The sequence below is a fragment of the Staurois parvus genome, unplaced genomic scaffold, assembly GCF_062004578.1.
Source record: "Staurois parvus isolate SC_StPar_1 unplaced genomic scaffold, SC_StPar_1.0 ptg003347l, whole genome shotgun sequence".
Classification (NCBI taxonomy): Eukaryota; Metazoa; Chordata; class Amphibia; order Anura; family Ranidae; genus Staurois; species Staurois parvus.
The window spans coordinates 1300-27501 of record NW_028321143.1 but is presented as its reverse complement, the minus strand read 5'-3'; the positions used below and the strand labels follow the sequence as shown (position 1 = coordinate 27501).

At 43.0% G+C, this 26202-nt stretch overlaps 1 protein-coding gene across 1 annotated transcript in view; it reads right to left on the bottom strand.

The window, feature by feature from the left end:
• The window catches only part of LOC149428295 (nuclear pore complex protein Nup133-like), a gene marked incomplete at its 3' end in the record, with an annotated part of 49025 nt that extends 35522 nt beyond the window's left edge, over positions 1–13503 (bottom strand). Inside the window, exons 1-2 of the mRNA XM_089667536.1 lie at positions 13310–13503; positions 11154–11306 (exon numbers count right to left, since the gene is read on the bottom strand). Of these exons, the coding sequence (XP_089523662.1) occupies positions 11154–11306; positions 13310–13432 (276 nt within the window). The remainder of the gene's footprint in view (positions 1–11153; positions 11307–13309) is intronic.
• Between the last annotated feature and the right edge of the window lie 12699 nt (positions 13504–26202).

Genomic DNA, 26202 nt, shown 5'->3' with positions numbered 1-26202 from the left:
TCCTCTGCCAAAGATATCAACAAGGTGTTGTCAGATGGAGGACTGTCAGTGTCTGACCGAACACTAAGTCGACTTGTTGTTGCTGGAATAAGAGCTTGAATACCAAGAAAAAAACATTTTTGAACTGCCAACAAAGAAATAAAAGAATCGAATAGGCCAAGGAACATCAAAACTGAACAGAAGGCTGGAAAAAAAATTATTTGGAGTGATGAAAACACCAAATTTCTATTTTCGGAAGCGATGGTGTTCTATACGTGTAAAGAAGGTCAGGCAAAGAATGCCTTCTTGAGTGCATGACAGCAACAATGAAACACCCTGAAAGAGTCATGATATGGAGCTGCATGTCTTGGATTGGTGTTGGATGAATACAGGTTGATGGCATTATTAATGCAGAGTGATACATCAAAGAGGTCCTGGAGCCAAAGTTGATCCCATCAATAAGCGACTTAGTGGACAAAGGCACAGAATTTACTTTTCAACAGGATGGAGCTCCGTGCCACACAGCTCGTAAATGCCTTAAATAGTTCAATGACAAGAAAATTCCTCCGGTTCCCTGGCCTGGAAATAGCCCTGACTTGAATCCCATTGAAAATCTGTGGCCAAGATTGAAAAACGCATTGTCTCGAGCAAGAATCCAAGCAACAAGCGAGGACTCATTGAGGCTATAATCAATTCCTGACATCATTTGATCACAGAAGAGGATGACTAGAAGGTGTCAGGCAGTAACCAAAGGCTATCCAACACGTTATTTAAAAAACACATTGTGACAAATGAGAGGAGGCGAGCCCGAAGGGCAAGGCCTGAAACTGCAGGTGACATGTCCCTCCTGGACCCTGAACTTCTAGCCTGAGAAATTTCTGAAATGTCTCCACGATGGGTACGCGCAGATAGGCTTCTTTCCAATCGATTGAGGTTAGGAAAGCCCACGGTGGAAGCAGGGCTTTGACTGTAAAAATTGAGTCCATCCGAAACTTTTTTTTTTAACGGATAGTCTCGTTCAGGGGTTTCAATTTTAGAATCAACCCTGTACACGCCCCTGAAGGTTTCTGGACCACGAACACATGTGATTAGAAACCCTCCCCTATTTCTGCCTTGGGGACTCTCACTACTACCTTTTGCTCATCTAACTCCCGTAGAGACGCTAGTAAGGCCGAAGCCTTTTGCGGACATCTGGGCAGGCTTGTTACTAATAACCTTCGCGGTGGTGGCCTTGAGAATGCCAGGCGGTACCCCCTTTTCACGATGTCCAGTATGAAGGGGCTGGAGACCTCCGCTTCCCACCGTGGGAGTTAGACCCTCAATCTTCCTCCCACCGGGGGGAATTGAGTCACCGCGGCTTTTGGGGCTGTTCAGGAGGACGGAATATCGCTCCTCCTTTGCCCCTACCTCTCTGCCCCCATGCCCTTTTCTGAATCTCAGGCCTAAGGACCTGTAACCTCTTTGAGGGAGGAAACTTCCTTCCTCCTTGATCCTGCATTTTCCGCTTAAGGGGAAAGGACTTCTCCCTGTCTGCCGTGCAGTCTAAAACAGTTTTTAACCCTGGGCCAAACAGGAGATCACCTGAAAAGGGAATGCCACATAACTTCACCTTAAAAGCAATATCTCCCTGCCATGTTTTTAGCCAAAGGGCCCTACGGACTGAATTGGTAAGGGCCGCCGACCTCTGACAACCTCACAGACTCAGCCAAAGCATCCGCAATGTACCCAACCCTCTGTAATAACATCTGAAAAGACGTTATCCTATACTTAGGGGAATCAGCCACGATGTGCGCTTGTAACTGCGTGAGCCAGTACTCCATGTTCCTGGCTACTACCGTGGTGGCCATGGCTGGGTTCAAATTAGACAAGGTCAAGTCCCACAATTTTTTAAGGAGGGAATCTGCCCTCCTATCCATAAGATCAGGCAAACCTACCCACATCTTCAAAAGCTAAATCCATCTTTCTAGCAAGTTGGGAGAATGCCGTGTCCAGCTGGGGATTTTTGTTCCACAAAGCAGACGGATCCTCATCAAACGGAACTCGGCGTTTGAGGGATTTAGGAAAAAAAAAAAAAAAAAAAAAAAAAAAAAAAAAAGGGCTTCCTCTCAGGATCCTGCCACTCTCTCTATATAATATCCACCAAATCTTCATGAACGGGAAAAACTCTCCGCTTTTGTTCTTCCATGCCCGGATACATCTGACCGTGCAGTGAAAGGGGTTTTTTATCCTCAATATTGAGCATGGCATAAATTGCCCCCAACAAAATAGTCTACCTCCTCCAGGGACAATTTGTATCTAGAGAGGCCTGTGGGATCGTCTGAGGGGCCCTCCCCTTCTGAATCCTCTTCAGACTGGGTGCCCAAGGATGGCTCACCTTCCGCAGCCTCCTGGCCCTCAGTCTCTCGACTAGTTGCCGGAAACACCTGCTGGGGGGGGGGGGAAGGGGCGCGGCCTGGGGTAACACTAAATTCTCAACAAGCGTTTTGAAGGAGTCAAAAGGTATTAGTCATTTCCCTCACTGATTTAACCAAGTCTCCCTGTGCCGGACTCTCCTTCCTAACTAACCCCTCTATACAGGGCCCATATAGCACCTTTTTCCACGATTCTTTCAGTGTCGCCTTACATTACTGGCATTTCCGCTTAGGCACCTGGTGCTTGAGTTTTTCACGGGCTTTACCCTGAAAAAACAAGACGAGGAGAACCAGGGAACCTGTTACCCCTTATCCAAGCCGCCTGCCCCGCCTCCCCCCCCCCTCTCTCCTCCCTGGCAGGGAATAAGGGCCTGACCTTGCATAGACCACCCCCCCCCCCTCTAGCCCCTCTGACCACAAAGAGGTCTGGGAACACCCCTTGGAGCTAGGGGCCCATAGCTAGTGGAAAGACTCCACAGAGTCACCTACCTGTGCCTGGTCCCGGTGCCTCTGCTCCGGACATTGCTCAGGAGGGTGGTCGCATCTTCTGCAGTATCGCCTGTCTACACAGGCTACCACATCGCAATGCCATCTTGAGGCCATCCTCGTGTCTTCAGGTCCTCGGCCAGAAGCAGCAACCCCGAGAGAAGTTCCATCCCTTCCGCTGGAAGTTACGTCTCCAGTCATCTGGCCCAGGGCACTCCAATGCCGGCACGTATGGGAGGAGCGTGACTCCTCCCCCGATCTCCCTAGATCTCCGCACGAGGACGTCCTGGCTCCCGCAACTCTCCGGAGGGGGCCGGCCGACAGGTTGGTGCCGCACCTTCCTCTGCCCCACAGAGGCAGCAGCCCTGCCCTTTCAGCGTTCACTGGGGGATAGCAGCCGGCTTTCCAGCCTTCACCCTACGCTGCCCTGTCTCCAATCTAGGAAACCAGGTACCGCTGTCCCCTGACAGCACCTGGAGAGGCCTCCAAAAGATGTCTCCCCATCGGAGGAAACACAAAAACTGAGGTAGGAGGGGAGTGAGAGTTTTTATTTAGGGTGGAAGCGTTTCCTCAGATGGGGAAGAGCCGAGGTCTCTCCAGGTGCTGTCCTGAAAGACAAGGGAGGAAATTATTGCTGAAGACAGATTGAGTATTTGACCGCCCTACATACTTGCTTCGATTGCTGTGTTTGAGGCAGTATGGAACTCATGGGATACCTACATCTCTTCTTCACCAGCCCTAGATGTAGGGTCCTAATAACCTTTACACCGTTATCTCATAACATTGCTCTGAACCTATGCAGTTTTTAACCTTCGATGTACCTTTTTGTCATGGTTTTTTTTTTCCTTATTCAAAACATACTGTTTGTATATATACACGTGAAAACCAATAACAATTGTTAATATAAACAGAATTTATAATGCCAAGATGCAATATGGTACATTTCCAGTCAAAATTGAACTTAAAGATTTTTTTTTTTTTTAAAAGGCATCCATTTACTATATTAAATTTTACTTGTGCTATGATATTTTTAGATTTTTTTTTATAAAAAGTACTTTAAACTGAAAAAGTTTGTAAAAATGTAAGGTGTATCCACAATTTTGGCCACAATCATAGGAATACAGTTGTGTACATCCTCTATTACTGTCAATACACACTCTCACTGACTACCCAAGACGGCTACCGTTCCCTCTGACTTGTGTGTCATTCCGGGGTGGAGCAACTAGTTAACTTGCCATCTTGAGGATTTACCTCCCCCTCCTTTCTGACCAGGCTACGTTTTGTTATTCGGCGCTGCAATAGTTCAACTGATAAATGCGTGGTCATGCAATGCTGTACCCAAACTAGATTTCCGTCCTTTTTTTCCCCTTTTTTAGTATTTGATCAACTGTGCGCTTTTTATTTTTGGCGCTATAAAAAAAAAAAAAAAAAAAAAAAAAAAAAATTTAGAATTTTTTTTTTTTTTTAAACTATTTTCTCATTTCTGTAATAAAAAAAAAAAAAAAACAAAAAAGTCAAATGACATCATGAATATAGGCCAAAAATGTATTCTGCTACATATTTGGTTTAAAAAAATGCCAATAAATATATATTGATTGCTTTGTGTAAAAGTTATTGCACCTACAAACTAGGGTATAGATAATGGAATTTACACAGCTTTTACTTTGACTGACCATCACATTTCAGGACAGTACAAACACCCCCAAATGATCTCTTTTCGGAAAGTAGACATCCTAAACTATCTGCTGAGAGGCATATTGAGTCCATGGAAAAATTGAAAATTTATTTTTTTTCCACAAGTTTTTGGAAAATTATTATTTTTTTTTTTTTTAAAGACAAAGTTGTCATTTAAATGATATATTTATCACAAAAGCCATAGGTACATGTGGAATTACACCCCAAAATACATTCTGCTACTTCTACCGAGTATGGGGATACCACATGTGTAAGACATGTGTTAGACTTTTCGGCCGTCTAGCCACATACAGGAGCCTGAAATCCAATGACCCCTTTGAAAGCCTGAAAGCGAGTAATTTCCTCATTTCATTTCCTCACTACCCATCACAGTATCGGAGGCCCTGAAATGCCAGAATAGCAACATAGTGCACTATGGTATAGTGCTGATCTGATCAAAGATATTGATCACAGTTCAGACACTATACTAGCACTATACTAGGAGGTTTTCCGTGTATAAGCGTGTTCCTGGCAATCAAAGGATTAAGATTAGTGGTGTACTGACAGGCCCCAAAGCTCAAACACAGTGGGAAACCGCTCATAAAACTACTTTTACGGACAAGCAATGGGAATTTGCTTATATTTTTGGCCACAAATGCACGATCAGTACCAGATTACAGGAAACAACCTAGAAATGTTTAACACGTTGGTACGCTACCTCAATTGAATTGAAATTGTGGTACCCACGGTGTTCGGATTTACGCTGGAGATGTAAACATGCCCGAGGTACTAGGCTACATATATAGTGGGACGGTTTGAGAATAGAACCCTTCTAGCATACAGTATGTGAACTTATAGTTCACATTACTGACACTAAAATGGCTTACTTCAGCCTGTTGTCTGCTACATATATCCAATTGCTCTGTGAAAAGATATAGTCTTTGGCTAGACATTTTTTAAAAACACTTTTATTCTAATTTCTAAGTGCTGGAAATCCACCCGAACACCATCAAATATGGAATGGTTACGCTTAATATATGAGATTTATGACATGGAGGAGATTGCAGCCATTGCAAGAGAATATACTGAAGAATTCCATAAAATATAATATCTTCCATTTTGCTTGAGGTGATTGTAGCCGTATTAGTGCACTTGCGACAGAAACAATTGAGTACTATCCGTGATACTTTTTTTATTTGCACTAACAATTTTAAGGACAAGCTTTCGGGGAGTATCCCCTTCTTCAGGTCAAAGCAGTACTGATCACAAAGGATTAGAAGAGATGTTTTGAAGTTGGAAGGAAAAAAAAAAAAAAAAAAAAAAAAAAAAAAGAAGAAGAAGGATAACAGATACGATAAGACACAGCAAAAGCCAAGTCTGGGGAGGGAGGAGACTACACTCACAGAGGAAGTGATGCTTGAGGTGATAAAACTGTTGGATAATGAGTGAGGAAGCCCATGTCCAACTTCAGGCCGTAATCTCTTGTGTCAAATAGAATTATCATTCTTAGTTCAAACGTTTTTCTTTCCTGGATGGATTTGAAATTTCCTTTTAAGAACTAAAATATTGAGGTCTCCCATTGTGTGGTCTGGTTGTGCGAAATGGTGTCCCACAGGTGTGCAAAAGTCATCTTCTTTATGTATGTCTGTGCAAATTCATCCTTGTTTGCAACTTCTGTCCTGTTTCGCCAACATAAGATCCTTTGCTACATTTTCTGCACTGGATAAGGTACACAACATTACTGGATGTGCAGCTGCATGATCCGGAGATATTGAAGATCCCTTTTGAGTGTGACACTTTTTGATGGATTGATTTGGTTGCACAGTTTGCAGCGTTTTTTTATTGCAGGGTTTGATTCCATTATTTGTGACATCATAATCAGAAGGAAGTTTCCTACTGATTAGTTTATTTCTGAGGTTGGGGGGTTGTCTGAAAGCCAGTATTGGGGGTTGCTGGAATATTTCTTTCAGAGTTCCATCCTCTGTTATGACGGGTTGTAAATCTTTGATTATTTTTCTTATTCCTTCTAGTGCTGGGTTGTATGTGGTTATACGGTTGTTTGTTTTTTTTCTCCTTGTACTGAAGCAGATTTCTCTTCGGGTTCTCAAGGCTGTGTTTATGCTGTTGTTGATAGTTTTGTCCTTGTAACCTTTCTTATGGAAGGAGTCTGCTAGTGTTCTGAGATGTGTATCTCTGTCTCTTTGGTCAGAACATATTCCGTGGTATCTAATGGCCTGACTGTGTACGATGGCACGTTTTGTGTGTTGGGGGTGGAAGCTAGAACTGTGGAGGTAGTTGCATCCGTCAGTGGGTTTCCTCTATATTGAGGTGTGAAACTCATCATCCCTGATGTATACTGTGGTGTCTAGGAAGTTGACGTGTGTTTTTGAATATTCCATTTTTAGTTTGATGGATGAAAAGTGTTGATCAATGAGTAAAATTGTTTTAGGTATTCTTCACCTTCTGTCCATATGATGAAAACATCAATATAGCGATAGTATCTGTATGGTTTTTGTTCCATGCTGTTCAGGAATTTTTCCTCCAGGTCAGCTATAAATAAATTGGCATATTGGGGTGCCATTTTGCTGCCCATCGCAGTACCCATACATTGAAGATAGATGTCTTTATTGAAAGTAAAGTAGTTGGTCGTAGAAAGGAGTAGAAAGTAGTAGTATAGAAAGGAATCCTAGGACAATGGAGTGCTACACAAAGAAAAAGAACACGGCTGAGGATGTTGCACAGCTCATTGAATTCATATTTACACACAACTACTTTACTTTCAATAAAGACATCTATCTTCAATGTATGGGTACTGCGATGGGCAGTAAAATGGCACCCCAATATGTCAATTTATTTATGGCTGACCTGGAGGAAAAATTCCTGAACAGCATGGAACAAAAACCATACAGATACTATCGCTATATTGATGTTTTCATCATATGGACAGAAGGTGAAGAATACCTAAAACAATTTTACTCATTGATCAACACTTTTCATCCATCAAACTAAAAATGGAATATTCAAAAACACACGTCAACTTCCTAGACACCACAGTATACATCAGGGATGATAAGCTTCACACCTCAATATAGAGGAAATCCACTGACGGATGCAACTACCCCCACAGTTCTAGCTTCCACCCCCAACACACAAAACGTGCCATCGTACACAGTCAGGCCATTAGATACCACCGAATATGTTCTGACCCAAGAGACAGAGATACACATCTCAGGACACTAGCAGACTCCTTCCATAAGAAAGGTTACAAGGACAAAACTAACAACAACAGCATAAACACAGCCTTGAGAACCCGAAGAGAAATCTACTTCAGTACAAGGAGAAAAACAAACAACCGTGTAACCACATACAACCCAGCACTAGAAGGAATAAGAAAAATAATCAAAGATTTACAACCCATCATAACAGAGGATGGAACTCTGAAAGAAATATTCCAGCAACCCCCAATACTGGCCTTCAGACAACCCCCCAACCTCAGAAATAAACTAATCAGTAGGAAACTTCCTTCTGATTATGATGTCACAAATAATGGAAGCAAACCCTGCAAACTGTGCAACCAAATTAATCCATCAAAAAGTGTCAGACACTCAAAAGGGATCTTTAATATCTCCGGATCATACAGCTGCACCTCCATTAATGTTGTGTACCTTATCCAGTGCAGAAAATGTAACAAAGGGTCCTATGTTGGCGAAACAGGACAGAAGTTACAAGCAAGGATGAATTTGCACAGACATACATAAAGAAGATGACTTTTGCACACCTGTGGGACACCATTTCGCACAACCAGACCACACAATGGGAGACCTCAATATTTTAGTTCTTAAAAGGAAATTTCAAATCCATCCAGGAAAGAAAAACGTTTGAACTAAGAATGATAATTCTATTTGACACAAGAGATAACGGCCTGAATTTGGACATGGGCTTCCTCACTCATTATCCAACAGTTTTATCACCTCAAGCATCACTGCCTCTGTGAGTGTAGTCTCCTCCCTCCCCAGACTTTGCTTTTGCTTTGTCTTATCGTATCTGTTATCCTTTTTTTTTTTTTTTTTCCTTCCAACTTCAGAACATCTCTTCTAATCCTTTGTGATCAGTACTGCTTTGACCTGAAGAAGGGGACACTCCCCGAAAGCTTGTCCTTAAAATAGTTTGATAGTGCAAATAAAAAAAGTATCACGGACAGTACTCAATTGTTTCTGTCGCAAGTGCACTAATACGGCTACAATCACCTCAAGCAAAATGGAAGATATTATATTTTATGGAATTCTTCAGTATATTCTCTTGCAATGGCTGCAATCTCCTCCATGTCATAAATCTCATATTAAGCGTAACCATTCCATATTTGATGGTGTTCGGGTGGATTTCCAGCACTTAGAAATTAGAATAAAAGTGTTTTTAAAAAATGTCTAGCCAAAGACTATATCTTTTCACAGAGCAATTGGATATATGTAGCAGACAACCGGCTGAAGTAAGCAATTTTAGTTTCAGTAATGTGACCCATCATAACAGAGGATGGAACTCTGAAAGAAATATTCCAGCAACCACCAATACTGGCCTTCAGACAACCCCCCAACCTCAGAAAAAAAACTAATCAGTAGGAAACTTCCTTCTGATGTCACAAATAATGGAATCAAACCCTGCAATTAAAAAACGCTGCAAACTGTGCAACCAAATCAATCCATCAAAAAGTGTCACACTCAAAAGGGATCTTCAATATCTCTGGATCATACAGCTGCACATCCAGTAATGTTGTGTACCTTATCCAGTGCAGAAAATGTAGCAAAGGATCTTATGCTGGCGAAACAGGACAGAAGTTGCAAACAAGGATGAATTTGCACATACATAAAGATGACTTTTGCACACCTTATCTTATCTGTTCTTTTTTTTTTTTCCTTCCAACTCGAAAACATCTCTTCTAACCCTTTGTGATCAGTACTGCTTTGACCTGAAGGGGACACTCCCCGAAAGCTTGTCCTTAAAATAGTTTGTTAGTGCAAATAAAAAAAAAGTATCACGGACAGTACTCAATTGTTTGTCATAAAATATAATAAATGATAAACGAGCGCTGGATAAAATAAGTGTAGCCGCTAGCATAAAAGGTGAAACCTCTAAAAACCTTGTACTAGAATCATAACATGTATATATGCAGCGCTAGAGTAAATAATTATTAATAAATATTATATGAACAGCAGCATAAGCGATCCATCATATAAAATTGCGCTCTATAGCGCTTAAAATAAACGATGATAAATAAAAACAGCATAAACAACCAATCATATAAATATGCGCTCTGCGGCACTAAAAAACAGTAAAGTGCGACAATGTCCTAATTAGACGTCAAAGTGCATATAGTGATGTATAGAAATTCAAAGTTCAATAGCAGCAAAAGGTGAAAAATCCGTGACCGCAGTGCCTATAGGAAGGAGTGTAGATTGCACTAACCAGAAAGCGCAAACTAATGCGCGTTTGAGTAAATCAAGACCAACTCCTGGTCATCTGCATCTGGAAACTGGAACACTAGTGGTCATCTGGCAAGCGTCAGCAAAGCAGGTAGCACACCATAGGAATATCCAGGTACAAGGAATACACTCTTTAAACAGCAGGGGGAACCATTCATGCAGGTAAAAAGCAGGGTCACCAGGATTCACTTTAGAGGGGGGGCTCGTAATGAACAAGCCATAGAGAGAAATCTCCAATAGTGTAGTACTTTTACTGAAAACATAAGGATGACAAAATAGAGCATATACACTCACAGACTGGTGTTTGACAACAACCAAAATGGCCGCCGGCCGTCCACGTGGGCTGTGCAGAGTGTCATCACAGGGTAGGGCACCATAAAATATTGTCACCCTGGTTTATATTCCGCCATGCTAACAGATATGCACAGTTAGCAACAAGTTGAAATGATTACTCGTGTAAAGACATCATAGTACACACGTGCTTTTAATGAGCTTATTGAGGATTATCTAGATAATCCCAACTTCTTTGATATAAACTTCATCTGTAATACGTTTATTGATAAATCCCCCATGGATTATTTCTCGTTTTATTTATTTTTTTATTCTTGTAGCTCATACTTAACCTTAATCTTTCTATATATTAGCTTGATGTAACATTTGATATTAGACTAGTATCAGGAACGTCTCTAGTATTAGTCATCTACTTGTAATATCTTCTACTGTGATCTTATTAAGATTTACTGGATCTTGTGTCTCATAGTGTTCCTGGACTTGTAAAAAACGCTGTATTTTTTTTTTCCCCAATAAAAAAAATTTAATGACAAAAAATAAGAACCATCTTTAGTATAAAAACAAGTTACCAGTAAAGAAATAAAAGAGCCAAATTTAGACAGCAGCCAATTAACGTACCAGTAGTTTTTGGGAGTGTGGGAAGAAGCTGAGGTACCTAGAGGAAACCACACAGGCAGAGGGAGAACATGCAAACCCCATGCAGGTAGTGTTTTGGGATTTGAACAGATGACTATAGTACTGCTAGGCAGAAGTGCAACATAAAATATTTATTTTTCTTCGACATCATTAACTTAACATCTGAAGCATTCTTATAATCAAGAGAAAGAAAGCTCACCCAAATGGAATCAGAAATGTTTTCATTAATTAGCCGGCTGAAGTCCCAACTTAGAATATGACATTCGGAGTTATCATCCATTTCCCATTTGTCAATTCTGGTATTATTGAGTGTGTATAAGCAATCTCCTTTATCCCACAGAACACTGCAAAGCTGAAAACAAAACATATGGTTACTGCATAAAGCGCTAAACCAAAAAAATAAATAAAAAGACAATCTAAAATCTCATGGAAAAAAAGAATGGATTTCATCATCACCGATCTCTCCTTTTGAGCATGCTAGTTTCCAGACTTTTATTCTGATGCTTTGAAAATTCTGTTAAAAACTTGTGCTTGAGAAGGGAGCGTGCTTGCCCTCTAGTGGCCTCACCTATGCTAAGAAACTCATCACATTGCATGCTGGTCCTGCCAATGTCATCACGCTGACACGGACGTTGTGCTCCAGGGTGCGTTCCATCGATCGTCCTCCGAGACACACACGCTAGCCGGCTTTCACCATCCTCAGTCTCTCCTGGCGTGAACCACCGCTTATTCCGCGAGGACTGGGACATTCATCCTTACTATACCGATAAGCTTCTTTACACTTATCAAGCGAGTGTCTTTTCCCTTGTTCAAGAAAGAATGTCCTTCATACTGCACGTAGAGGCGCTTTTTTTCCATTTGTGTCTTTACCCAGAGCCTGCTACAGCTTCAAGAGCTTGCCCTAGTGCTATGTGGACTCAATTATTGATCTTTTACTATCTCTGGCATTATGGTCTGGGGAATTTGCGCTGATTTCTCTGTTTTTTGTTTTAGTTCCACACTTGCCTGGTTTGCAACCTCAGATTAAACCGTTACTTTTGGCAGAGCAATTTTGTTTTTAAGGACCTCTTTCCTATGCAAAGAAGGGTTGCCAATCTGACAAGCAGCTATGTCTAACATTTGCACCTGCTTCCAGCTCAGAAACATTAAGGGTTAGGCATTGTTACACCAAAAGATAGATGTCCACAGGCCTCACTCTTCCTGACCAACAGTTGCCGCACTGCCCTTCTCTTGCGCAGTCTTTTGGGAAAGAGGCAACTTTTTGCAAGACAGCTCAACAGAAAAAAATGATTTAGACAGCCTCCTGATCTCAGACTTAAGAGCACAAACCAAGTAATTGAGACAAGCAATGTCATCATGTATACTAGATATCTGCATACAAATGGCACAGCATCTCAGTTTCCAAAAAGTACCACGAAAAACAATTGCCAAGTATTGCACCGAACTAAATCAGACATTTTAAAAAAGATTTACTTTAAGCTCAAAAAAAAATACTAAACCAAAAGATAGTTGGCTGTCTCTACCGTGAGAAAATCGGGATTATTGCCAGCAGCTATATCAGCCGCTAGCAATAATCACATGTAAAATCCAGCAGACTGGTTGTACCAAAGTTGATCGATCAATCATCTTGGGTCCATTCAGCCTGCTCATACATGGTTCAAATCTTGGCTGTTTCCAGGTGAACCGGTCAAGATTTGAACCATCTATGGCTGGCTTAAACAATAAGAAATTTAAAATCTAACTACTGCTTTTCAAACTAAACACTTTAGTTTTGCTGCAATTCCAAAAGCAAACTAGAGAGTTTTTTCCATTACACAGTTCAGTAACACAAAGCAAACATTCTAAATATGAGACTATCCATGGCCCACTTAAATCAGGGTTCTCATCAAAGACTGCACTTAAAAGGGTAAAGCTCACCATATACATTACACAAGTTTCTTAATCAATTTCCTTTAGAATTACCTTCAACTATGTAGTGCAAAGGTCTGCCTGACTGCATACAATTTGAAAATGTTTAGGTTTGACCTCATATTATATGGTTTTCATAAATTTAAAATAAAAAAATGTATGATGTATAGCCAGCTAAACAAAGTACAGGCACAGAGTAAAAGGTGTAGGAGAGAGGAAAAGGATACAGGTGAAGAGACAGAGGTATGATGGTATTTAACTAGAGTTTAAGCATGTGGTTGTGGAAATTTGACAGCAGTATAGTATCCAGGATCTGAGTGCACTGTGTGGGACTTTATAGCAATGGGCTGGCAGGGATGTGTTAGAAGGCATTTTGTGTGAGAGCAGACTGATGGATCAAGCAGCAGTGGGGAACATGTGTGCCATTTCTATTTAAAAAAAACTTACAGAAGATTCCACAGGTGGTGGTAAAATGCCTAAGAGAGATGAAACTCTGCGGCCAATACCAGACAGCATACTTTGCCCTTGCTGCAGAAATCGATGGTGGATCTTTCCAGTGGTGTCTGGCATTAATCGAACAAGCTGATTCCTTGTAGATGACAGTATGAAATTGCCAGCCTGTATGAAAAGAGAAAAAAAAAAAAAAAAAATCACAAACCTTGACTGCAGAATTATATATTTAATTTAAAAAAAAAAAAAAAAAAAAAAAGGCAAAACAAGACTTCACTTGCAGTTTTGTACTGTTTTGGATGTGATCACTTACCGACCACAGCTGTTGTGATCTACCAGTGAGCCCAATTAATGTGAGAATACGTGCACGTGGAAGTAAGACACTGGCACAGAATGCAGTTTGCAAACTTCCTAATTTCTACTTTGAGGAAATAACAGTAACATTTATAAGTCTCATGACGCAGGCGAAGCATATACGATGATTGGGTGAAAAGTCCCCTAGGTTTCCTGCGTGTTCTTCTATCCGTGTTGATATCTCCAATCATTGTCACCAAAACGACTCATTCCCTTTTATGGGGGTTGTTTATGTTAAAAGATACTTTTCTTCTAATGATTCACCTAGGATGAGACTCCGGATGAAGGCGCCATCTTAATTATCATTGTTTCGTTGCCCTATATCTGATTGCTTTCTTAAGAGAGTAAGGAATTTAGAGAGCAAGAAGCAGAGAGTAGCAAGACTATAAAATTGTCATTTTACTGATCATCTTATAGAACGTGGACTGTATCACAATCCACTACACCAGCGGTTCTCAACCTGGGGGTCGCGACCCCTTTGGGGGTCGAACGACCATTTCCCAGGGGTCGCCTAAAACCATCGGAAAACACATATTTCCGATGGTCCTAAGAACCGAGACACCGCTGCTCTGTCTCGCGATCTGTGGGCGGGATGATATGCTGCCCCTGTAACCTGGCCACACCTCCGGGATCACTGAACAGCTCCGCCTCCTCGCCGCTGATTGGCCACCGGAACTGTAGCTCAGGAGAGGCACACAGGCGGCCAATCACCGGCGAGGAGGTGGAGCTTGGAGAGGAGGAGCCGAGCGGCAGAGCGGGCAGATCGAAGAAGATCGAGGGAGCTGCAGGACCGAGTGAAGAGGAGAGAGGCCAGAGAAGGAAGACAGCTGACAGGTAAGTGCAAATTTTGCTTCTGCAGGCTGTAGATGGGAGAGGGAGAGAGCGAGCCCAGGCTGGAGCAGGGGTCAGCAAGGTAAGTATCATTGGTGTCAGTGGGAGGAATAGTGCCCCATCATTTGTGTCACTAATACCAACGATGGGGCACTATTCCTCCCCCCACTGACACCAATGATTGGGCACTATTCCTCCCACTGACACCAACGATGGGGCACTATTCCTCCCCCCACTGACACCAACGATGGGGCACTATTCCTCCCCCCACTGACACCAACGATGGGGCACTATTCCTCCCCCCACTGACACCAACGATGGGGCACTATTCCTCCCCCCACTGACACCAACGATGGGGCACTATTCCTCCCCCCACTGACACCAACGATGGGGCACTATTCCTCCCCCCACTGACACCAACGATGGGGCACTATTCCTCCCCCCACTGACACCAACGATGGGGCACTATTCCTCCCCCCACTGACACCAACGATGGGGCACTATTCCTCCCCCCACTGACACCAACGATGGGGCACTATTCCTCCCCCCACTGACACCAACGATGGGGCACTATTCCTCCCCCCACTGACACCAACGATGGGGCACTATTCCTCCCCCCACTGACACCAACGATGGGGCACTATTCCTCCCCCCACTGACACCAACGATGGGGCACTATTCCTCCCCCCACTGACACCAACGATGGGGCACTATTCCTCCCCCCACTGACACCAACGATGGGGCACTATTCCTCCCCCCACTGACACCAACGATGGGGCACTATTCCTCCCCCCACTGACACCAACGATGGGGCACTATTCCTCCCCCCACTGACACCAACGATGGGGCACTATTCCTCCCCCCACTGACACCAACGATGGGGCACTATTCCTCCCCCCACTGACACCAACGATGGGGCACTATTCCTCCCCCCACTGACACCAACGATGGGGCACTATTCCTCCCCCCACTGACACCAACGATGGGGCACTATTCCTCCCCCCACTGACACCAACGATGGGGCACTATTCCTCCCCCCACTGACACCAACGATGGGGCACTATTCCTCCCCCCACTGACACCAACGATGGGGCACTATTCCTCCCCCCACTGACACCAACGATGGGGCACCATTCCTCCCCCCACTGACACCAACGATGGGGCACTATTCCTCCCCCCATTGACACCAACGATGGGGCACTATTCCTCCCCCCACTGACACCAATGATAGGCACTATTCCTCCCCCCACTGACACCAACGATGGGGCACTATTCCTCCCACTGACACCAATGATAGGCACTATTCCTCCCACTGACACCAATGATGGGGCACTATTCCTCCCACTGATACCAATGATGGGGCACTATTCCTCCCACTGATACCAATGATGGAGCACTATTCCCCCCACTGACACCAATGATGGGGCACTATTCCTCCCACTGACACCAATGATGGCGCACTATTCCTCCCACTGACACCAATGATAGGCACTATTCCTCCCACTGACACCAATGATGGGGCACTATTCCTCCCACTGATACCAATGATGGGGCACTATTCCTCCCACTGATACCAATGATGGAGCACTATTCCCCCCACTGACACCAATGATGGGGCACTATTCCTCCCACTGACACCAACGATGGGGCACTATTCCTCCCACTGACACCAATGATAGGCACTATTCCTCCCACTGACACCAATGATGGGGCACTATTCCTCCCACTGATACCAATGATGGGGCACTATTCCTCCCACTGATACCAATGATGGAGCACTATTCCCCCCACTGACACCAATGATGGGGCACTATTCCTCCCACTGACACCAATGATGGCGCACTATTCCTCCCACTGATACCAACGATGGGGCACTACTCCTCCCACTGACACCAACGATGGGGCACTATTCCTCCCACTGATACCAACGATGGGACACTATTCCTCCCACTGACATCAGTGATGGGGCGCTAGTCCTCCCACTGATACCAATGATGGGGCACTATTCCTCCCACTGATACCAATGATGGGGCACTATTCCTCCCACTGATACCAATGATGGGGCACTATTCCTCCCACTGCAAAATTACAGTTCTGAAGTAGCAACGAAAATAATTTTATGGTTGGGGGTCACCACAACATGAGGAACTGTATTAAGGGGTCGCGGCGTTAGAAAGGTTGAGAACCACTGCACTACACTGTCCTTTAACCAAGCAATAAATTTGAACAGGAAACAATGAAGATAAACACCATGAGATGCTGGCAGCCAGAACATACATGCAGTACGTACCCACACTCAGACAAAATTATTCATATGTATACATGATTTATATGCGCCAACAGTCTACATAGTGCTTTACAACATAAGGGCAGACAGTTCAATTACACACATGTGTGAAGTGTCAGATTAGAACTGGTCAAAGTGGTTATGCTGACCTTACACAGATTTTTTTTTTTTTTGCACTACACAATTTTGGATGGATACAACTACTGCTGTGGCTAATGTATCTTAAAACGCTGACCCAACCAACTATCAGAATATGTGTATAAAGTGCAGCGCTAAATCATATAGTCAAGCATATATACACACACTGCTGGGGAAAATGGAATAGCCATTTTATATATCAAACATTTATTTTGTTTTGATTGATTGGATATACTGAATATTTTGTTATTAGAAGTCTCATTGTATAACAGCTGTATTTCTTGTATTAGAATGCCATTTACACCTCCAGCTGAAGACTGTCATTTAAAGGAACTATTGGAAGTAGCTTGTGTGAATGACCATTTACATTTCAATGAAATCCACCAGAAACCAGAATGAAACTTCAAAATCAGTCAGTCAGATAGCTAGGTTCCCACCCATCTTAGGACATATAAATTGTATTCGATTTCCAAGGCAGTTGGAAATCCAACACTATGCATTGTTCTGCTCTCCCTGCATGAAGGTCTAACTACATGCTTGTATAATAAACACATCTACTTTTCAATCTGGCTTCAGCAGTCAAAATGTCACTGAAACCCATGAGTATTGGGTTTCCCCAACATACATACACACCAGAATTTTTTTTTACTACAATATTACTTAGAACCCCATATATTATTTTAGGACCTATAGAAAGAAAAATAAAAAATAAAAAAATTGCAAAGCCCACCATTTAACGGCTCACAGTATTTTTTCAAATGAAAAATTCTTTAGGAAAAAAAAAAAAAAAAAAAAACCACACAAATGAATTTTAGTGCACACAAAACACATTACCCACTTTTTTGGAAAAATATAAAAAGTTAGCAAACATGTAATGCTTTAAGATTGTGCACGCCTGTGGAACAGCGACAAATTACATTTATCCCTAGGTGACGGTTTAAAAGCTTATGCAGGTCACCAGTTTGGTTACACAGGGAATTTGGTGTTAGATTTAATGCTCTAACTCTGATATATGAGGTGATACCTCACCTGTGAAGCGATTGCTGTTTATGTATGTGTGTGGGACTGACGCATGCATTCATCTTTGCATGCTAGCCCAGGAGTGGGTGCAGTGGTGCATTAACTTTGCTTTCTATTTTATTAATTTTACGCTGTCTCTCTAAATTTGTTCTTGATCAACTTTATTGCCATCACAAAAGATTAACAAAATCCCTTGACTTAGTAGAGTATCTGTCAGCCCACGCTGAGAGATATGGCTTCTATTACACCCGAGATCTCTCCTCTGCCCATAAAAGCATCGCTTGTTTATAAGTAGGGGAAACTGGAATGAAAAAAAATTTCGTTTTTGTGAGTTTCTTAGACCATAGAAACTATGTGCATTGCTAGCCAAAAAAAAAAAAAAAAAAAAATGGGTCGATGCCTGCAACTACAGGTATCACCACACTATAACCACTAAAGTTGCAACTAATGATTATTTTCTTTATTAGTTGGCCGATTAAAATTTTGATTAATTGAAAAGATAAAAACCTAGAAAAAAATTTGGTGTATAATTTAGGTAAAATGTTAAGGAAAAAAAAAAAAAAAAAAAAAAAAAACACAACAACACAATATATTCCTGAATATCTATATGCAGCGGTAAACAAATAACCAGATATACGATTAGGGAACAAAATATCTAATTTCTTGAGGTCCAAGAATGTCAGAACAGGACAGATATCCCCCAAATGACCCCTTTTTGCAAAGTAGACAGTCCGACGTACTTTATAAAGAGACATGGCGAGTTTTTTGAAGTTGTAATTTGTCATAATTTTTCGGAAAATTAAAAAAATTCATTTTTTTTTTTTACATACTGTCACCAGTGCAATACAGCGTCATCATATAACTGTCATGGTGGTGATCAGGGACACTGACTGGTGACAGTATGAAAAAAATATATATATACTTTTTTTATTTTTAATTTTATTACATTTTTATTTTTTTTTTTAAGATTTATTTTTCATATTTCACTATAACAAAATTAGTATAATGTTACCATAGTAACAATGTACTACTTTGGGAAAGTGATAAGTATTTTTTTTTCTGTGCTTAGCTGTGATTTGGCCACGGCTAATCACATGACAAAGTTGGGCTGTGCTTGGCCCAGCTTGTGCATGTGATCGCTGTGAACACTCACAGCTAGACACACTAGTATACAATGGATGGCACAAATGAAGCCATCCATTGTATACAACTGTCATGTGACCTGCTGTGATTGGTCACAGCAGGTTACATAGTACCGGCAACAGGGCCGTTACTCAGATCTGTCATTGGCCGTGTCCGAGGTACACGGCCGGTGACAGATTGCGCCGCTGCGCGGCTTTGCAGGCGCGCAAACTGCGCATGCCCGAAAGGACGCCATATGCCGTCCACCCAGAGAGGTGAGGGTTTTTGCCGGCAGCCATTCGGCCCTTGGCCGGATGGGAATCGGTTAAGAACTGTCAAACTAGCAGAGCAGACAGACGGTCGAGAGCCATCATCGGGAGCAGAGTCTTTTTTTTTTTTTTTCCCCTATTCTTTTTTCGGGTTGGAGGCGGACATCGTGATTACGTTGGATCTAATGTGGGGGACATTTTAGTTTTCTGTCTTTTTTCACATTACATTTTTTTATTTTTGTGAATGAATAGCGGGACCATGTACCCCATACTCACTCACATATGGGGAGGGGGACAGGATCTAGGGGCCCCCTTGTTAAAGGGGTTAAAGGGGACTTCCAGAGTCCGATAAGCCCCATGCACGCAAACCCCCACAACCACCAGCCAGGGTTGTGGGAAAGAGGCCCTTGTACCCATAAACATGGGGACAAGGTGCTTTGGGTGGGAAGCCCCCCCTGCCCCAAAGCACCCCCCATGTTGAGGACATGTGCCCTGGCATGGTTCAGGAAGGGGGGGCATGCTCGGATAAGGGTCTGGTATGGCGCCTGGGGGGGGGCCCCCCACACCATTTTTTTTTTTAATTTTGGCGTGGGGGTTCCCCACAAAACCCATACTAGACCTGAAGGAGCTTGGCATGAATGGAGGGCGGACCCCACGATGTTTTATTTACACCCTGTTCCAAATTATTATGCAAATTCTATTTAAGTGTCACAAAGATTAAATATTTTGTTTTTCAGTTTAACTCATGGATGGCATTGTGTCTCAGGGCTCTTTTGATCACTGAAAACAATCTCGGACATTAGATTGGCAGGTGAGCCCAATTTAAGGAAAAACTACTAAAGGAGGGTGTTCCACATTATTAAGCAGAGCACCATTTTCAAGCAATACGGGGAAGAAAAAAAGGATCTCTCTGCTGCCGAAAAGAGTGAAATAGTTCAATGCCTTGGACGAGGTATGAAAACATTAGATATTTCAAAAAAACTTAAGCGTGATCATCGCACTATTAAGAGATTTGTGGCCGATTCAGAGCACAGACGGGTTCGTGCAGATAAAGGCACATTGAGGAAGATTTCTGCCAGATCCGTGCATCGGATCAAGAGAGCAGCTGCTAAAATACCATTACATAGCAGCAAACAGATATTTGAAGCTGCTGGTGCCTCTGGAGTCCCACGGACATCAAGGTGTAGAGTCCTCCAGACTCTTGCAACTGTGCATAAACCTTCTATTCGGCCACCACTAACCAATGCTCACAAGCAGAAACTGCTGCATTGGGCAGAAAAATACATGAAGACTAATTTTTAAACAGTCCTGTTCACTGATGAGTGCCGGGCAACCCTGGATGGTCCAGATGGATGGAGTAGTGGATGGTTGGTGGACAGCCACCCTGTTCCAACAAGGCTGCGATGTCAGCAAGGCGGTGGTGGAGTCATGTTTTGGGCCGGAATCATGGGAACAGAGCTGGTCAGCCCCTTTAGGGTCCCCGAAGGTGTAAAGATGACCTCTGCAAAGTATGTGGAGTTTATGACTGACCACTTTCTTCCCTGGTACAGAAAGAACTAGGCTTTCCGTAATAAAATCATCTTCATGCATTACAATGCACCATCTCATGCTGCAAAGAATACCTCTGCATCAATGGCTGCTATAGGGATAAAAGGAGAGAAAGTCATGGTGTGGCCTCCATCCTCCACTGACCTCAATCCATTTGAGAACCTTTGGAACATCCTCAAGCAAAAGATCTATGAGGGTGGGAGGCCATTTACATCCAAACAGCAGCTCTGGCAGGCTATTCTGACATCTTGCACACAAATTCAAGCAGAAACGGTCCAAAAACGCATAAGTTCAATGGATGCTAGACTTGTGAAGCTGCTAACAAATAAGAGGTCCTATGTTAAAATGTAACATCACCTGTTAAAAGGTTTAAAAAGTTAAAATGTTGTTAAAAGTTTGATTGAAATAGCTTTTGATTTCAGTAAAAATGCTGCAAACGCAACAAATGACAATTTTCAGTTCTTTACAACCTATAAAGTGTTTTGAAACTGTGCGTAATAATTTGGAACAGTGCATTGTAAGTTTATGTTTAAAAAAATACTGTTATCATTAGGAGGTTTGTTCAATAAAATTTGAATTGTACTCTTAATAGTTGATAACATGAGAATTATGCTGACTGTTATTTACAACAATTAGTTAGGTAAATGAGAAAAATATCATTTGCATAATAATTTGGAACAGGGTGTATTATGGTGCTGGTTTTTAATGTAATTACTGCTTTTTTTTTTCTTCACTATAGCTCAGAGATTCAGCTGTCAATTTCACCCCAGCTAAAAGAAAGGTTCCTTTTAGTTAATTTCCCCAAGTTAAAAGAAGCAATTTTTACTTTTAGTTTAACTCCGGGGAAAGTGACAGCCAATTCTGTGAGCTATAGTGAAGAAAAAAAAAAAAAAGCCAGCAATTACATTTAAAAATCGGCACCGACATACACTTTGTACTGCGCAAAAAAACACGAGGCATGATTTCCATTCATAAACCGAAAATTACGTTAACCAAGATATATATATATATATTCAGATCCATAAATATTGGGACATTGACACAATTCTAACATTTTTGGCTCTATACACCACCACAATGGATTTGAAATGAAACGAACAAGATGTGCTTTAACTGCAGACTGTCAGCTTTAATTTGAGGGTATTTAGATCCAAATCAGGTGAACGGTGTAGGAATTACAACAGTTTACATACGTGCCTCCCACTTGTTAAGGGACCAAAAGTAAGTAGAATATTCATAAATCAAACTTTCACTTTTTAATACTTGGTTGCAAATCCTTTGCAGTCAATTACAGCCTGAAGTCTGGAACGCATAGACATCACCAGATGCTGGGTTTCATCCCTGGCGATGCTCTGCCAGGCCTCTACTGCAACTGTCTTCAGTTCCTGCTTGTTCTTGGGGCATTTTCCCTTCAGTTCTGTCTTCAGCAAGTGAAATGCATGCTCAATCGGATTCTGGTCATGTGATTGACTTGGCCATTGCATAACATTCCACTTCTTTCTCTTAAAAAACTTTGGTTGCTTTTGCAGTATGCTTTGGGTCATTGTTCATCTGCACTGTGAAGCGGCGTCCAATGAGTTGTGAAGCATTTGGCTGAATATGAGCAGATAGTATTGCCCGAAACACTTCAGAATTCATCCTGCTGCTTTTGTCAGCAGTCACATCAATAAATACAAGAGAACCAGTTCCATACATGCCCACACCATGACACTACCACCACCATGCTTCACTGATTAGGTGGTATGCTTAGGATCATGAGCAGTTCCTTTCCTTCTCCATACTCTTCTCTTCCCATCACTCTGGTACAAGTTGATCTTGGTCTCATCTGTCCATAGGATGTTGTTCCAGAACTGTGAAGGCTTTTTTAGATGTCGTTTGGCAAACTCTAATCTGGCCTTACTGTTTTTGAGGCTCACCAATGGTTTACATCTTGTGGTGAACCCTCTGTATTCACTCTGGTGAAGTCTTCTCTTGATTGTTGACTTCTCCCATCCTCTGGAACTCCCTACCCCAATCCATCAGACTGTCACCTACCCTCCTCACCCTCAGGCGCACCCTGAAATCCATCTCTTCAGGGATGCCTACCCCACCCACACCTAACAACCGATCTCCACTCCTCCTACCACTCCATCCCCCACAGCCACTTCCTCCTGTACCACTATCCCCTCCCTCCTAGATTGTAAGCTAGAAAGAGCAGGGCCCTCAAACCCTTCGTGTATTGTATTGTACTGTATTGTCTCATGTTCTGTCCCCCCTAGCTAATGTACAGCACTGAGCAAACCCTTTAGCGCTATAAAAACACTGTATAATAATAATAATGGCGGTGATCAGCGACTTGTAATTGCACTGCAATAGTCCATTCCCTCAGACGGGCGCGGCGTCAGACCCCCAGCCCTTCTCACCAACTTGTGACCGAAGGACTAGCCAACCTAAAACCACGCTGCCACTTGCGTAACAATGCCACGCTCAGCTGCACAAAGATTTTCCAGCTCACTGGACCACAATCTATGTGCAGCAGCCTGAGAGCGATTGTTACTGGGTCAAGTTAATTACACAATTAACCCTTCACACTGCCACCACCACCTTTTTGTACAGAGAAGGGGGAAACTCACAAATCTTAGTCACACTATGATGTTTGAATAGGCATCTGTATACACACTGTCACCGCAGGCAGATGTATGCAGAAGTTTAAAACACACAGTAGCGCTCTTCAGAGACAGGGATTCTTAGTTTGCATTAAAGAGCTTTAGAAACCATTCAACACTTTTCAGAAAATAGTATTTATTAATAAAAAGGTGCATATACACACACACACACACACACACACACACACACACACAGAGAGCGCAATAACACAGCAGAGAGATAACAGAAAGAAGTTTAGAGGGGTAGAATACTTGCCAGAGTACTTGGTTTACGCAGATTCAAGTGTCCTGAACAAAGGGGTACCGTTTCTCCCAAAGTTGGTTCCTGATGTTAAAAAGGAGATCTCTTCATCTTCCTTCCCCAGGCATAACAGCTTTTTTCTAGGAACCCAGCAGGGTGTCTCCTTAAAGCAGAGAACCAATCGCCTCATTTGGGGAGGGGTGTTTAGGCGGGGAACTCAGGCAATGACCAAATCCCTCCCAGTTTATATCATGGTCAATAACCTTCCTGTAACGGACCGCCTGACAGCACCTCTATCAGTCCCCCGGTAGAGCCTCCCCAGAGTGCGGAGTCTAAACACCGGAGCACTTGTTCACCAGGGCCCCTGATGGTGTGGATGGACTTGGAGCGCTCCGGTACCAGGTCGCAACTACCAGGTATCTCCAACAGGGGTAGAGGAGTCTGACAGGGGCTCCAGAGAGCTAGGAGTCTGATGCAAGGGAGCCTAGTGATCCCTGCGGGGTGGGTGGATGGATGAGCTAAATCAGAGTCATGCAGGCCGGGTCGGTAACTAGCGGATCGGTAAGGTACAAAACGGTACGCAAAGGATAGACGGGTCACACGCAGGGTCAATACCAGGAGGTCAGATCTAAACGGGAACATCCAGGAGCAGAGTCAGGCCAACCAAGGGTTCAGGACGGGAGAAGGCAACAAGGTCAAAACAATCCAGATCAGAAGTACTCACACACAGGTAACAGGATACAAAGACCATTCGGCAACAAGTGTCTGTGCAGGGCTAGTTTAAATAGCCCGCCCTGCACCTGACAGGCGTAGCCTGGGTCCCAGTGCCTGCCTAGTACTGTCCAGACGACGGGTGCGCCTGGGTCCTAGTGCCCTGCCACCTATACGTCTCGGCAGACACCTACGCATGTGTAGACCCATGCGTCGCGATGGTTCCTGACACTTCCATAGGTGCATGCAGCAATCTAGCCACTGGCAGGTTAATATGCAGAATGATATTCAGAACGTTCAGGCACCAAATATGACATATCTGGCTGTGACAGTTAAAGAGATATCGCTTTCTGCTCTCGGGTAGACGGTATCTACGGATGTAAGGTATCAGGTGACTTGCATTAAACTGACCTATCTGAATATATGCTTTATTGTATGTATTTCCTACGAGAAGTTATGAAATTGTATGAAAAAGTGGTTTCCAAATGAGATGTTTGTTTTACTGCTATTCCGGAATGCTTTCAAATCCAGTGACTGGCGGGTTTATAGCTTTACGAGCAGCTCATAGCAAGAGTCGGATAGACACCATGGCATCAGCTAATTGGGTTACAACCATGAAGTGTATCCAGATGTGCCCTGTGCACTCCTGAACTCAGCCACACCAGGCCACATGCCATTCAACAAAAAGGGGAGGGGGGGGGACTGATTTGCAGTGAGAATGACACAAGATGGAGGCTCTTTAGCAACATGGATGTCCGCGTCCATATCTGTATGTGCAATTGCTACACCCTCAGCTTCAGATTGTGTGCCGCACTAGCCTTATGACATGATCAGTGATAATATTATATACGGTCACTGTACTGACACTGGCTGGGAAGTTGTTAAAGTGATTCTAAAAGTTTTTTTAAACATGTTTATACTTACCTGCACTCTGTAGTGGTTTTGCACTTGGGTCCCCTGCAGGCTCTCCTAACCCCTCCCCTCCTATCAGGTGCCCCCACAGCAAGCAGCTTGCTTGGGGGCCCCGCCCTCTCTCTTTGGCTGTGATTGACCACTTACATCTCAGCCAACGAAAGGGAGTCCCTGGCTGGCCGAAACTCCAATGCACATTCAACTCCAGACAAAGAGCGACTGGTGGTTATTTTGTATTTGTTCCACTTGCGAATAATTGCTCCAAAAGTTGTCTACTTCTCACCAAGCTTTTTTCTGATGGTCTTGTAGCCCATTCCAGCCTTGTGCAGGTCTACAATCTTGTCCCTGACGTCCTTTGACAGCTCTTTGGTTTTGCCCATGGTGGTGTAGCTTGAATGGAAGAAATATTATGTGGACAGGTATCTTGATATTCTGTCTATCATTAACAAAAAATGATCTATAATTATATTTTTAAAGTAGGTAAACCTACAAAATCTGCAGGGGATCAAATATTTTCCTCACTGTAGGTGGGAGAACAAACCGCTTTACAAGTGCAGTGTGACCTGCCCAGGAGACTGCAGAGTGAGACAGCTCTTTATATAGTTCTGCAATTTTAATAAGCACGGCTGAGAAAGTTACTTTAACCACTTGACCTCCAGAGGATTTACCCCCCTTAATGACCAGGCCTCTTTTTGCTACTCGGCGCTGCACTAATTCAACTGATAATTGCGTGGTCATGCAATGCTGCACCCAAACAAAATTTATGTCCTTTTTTCACACAAATAGAGCTTTCTTTTGGTGGTATTTGATCA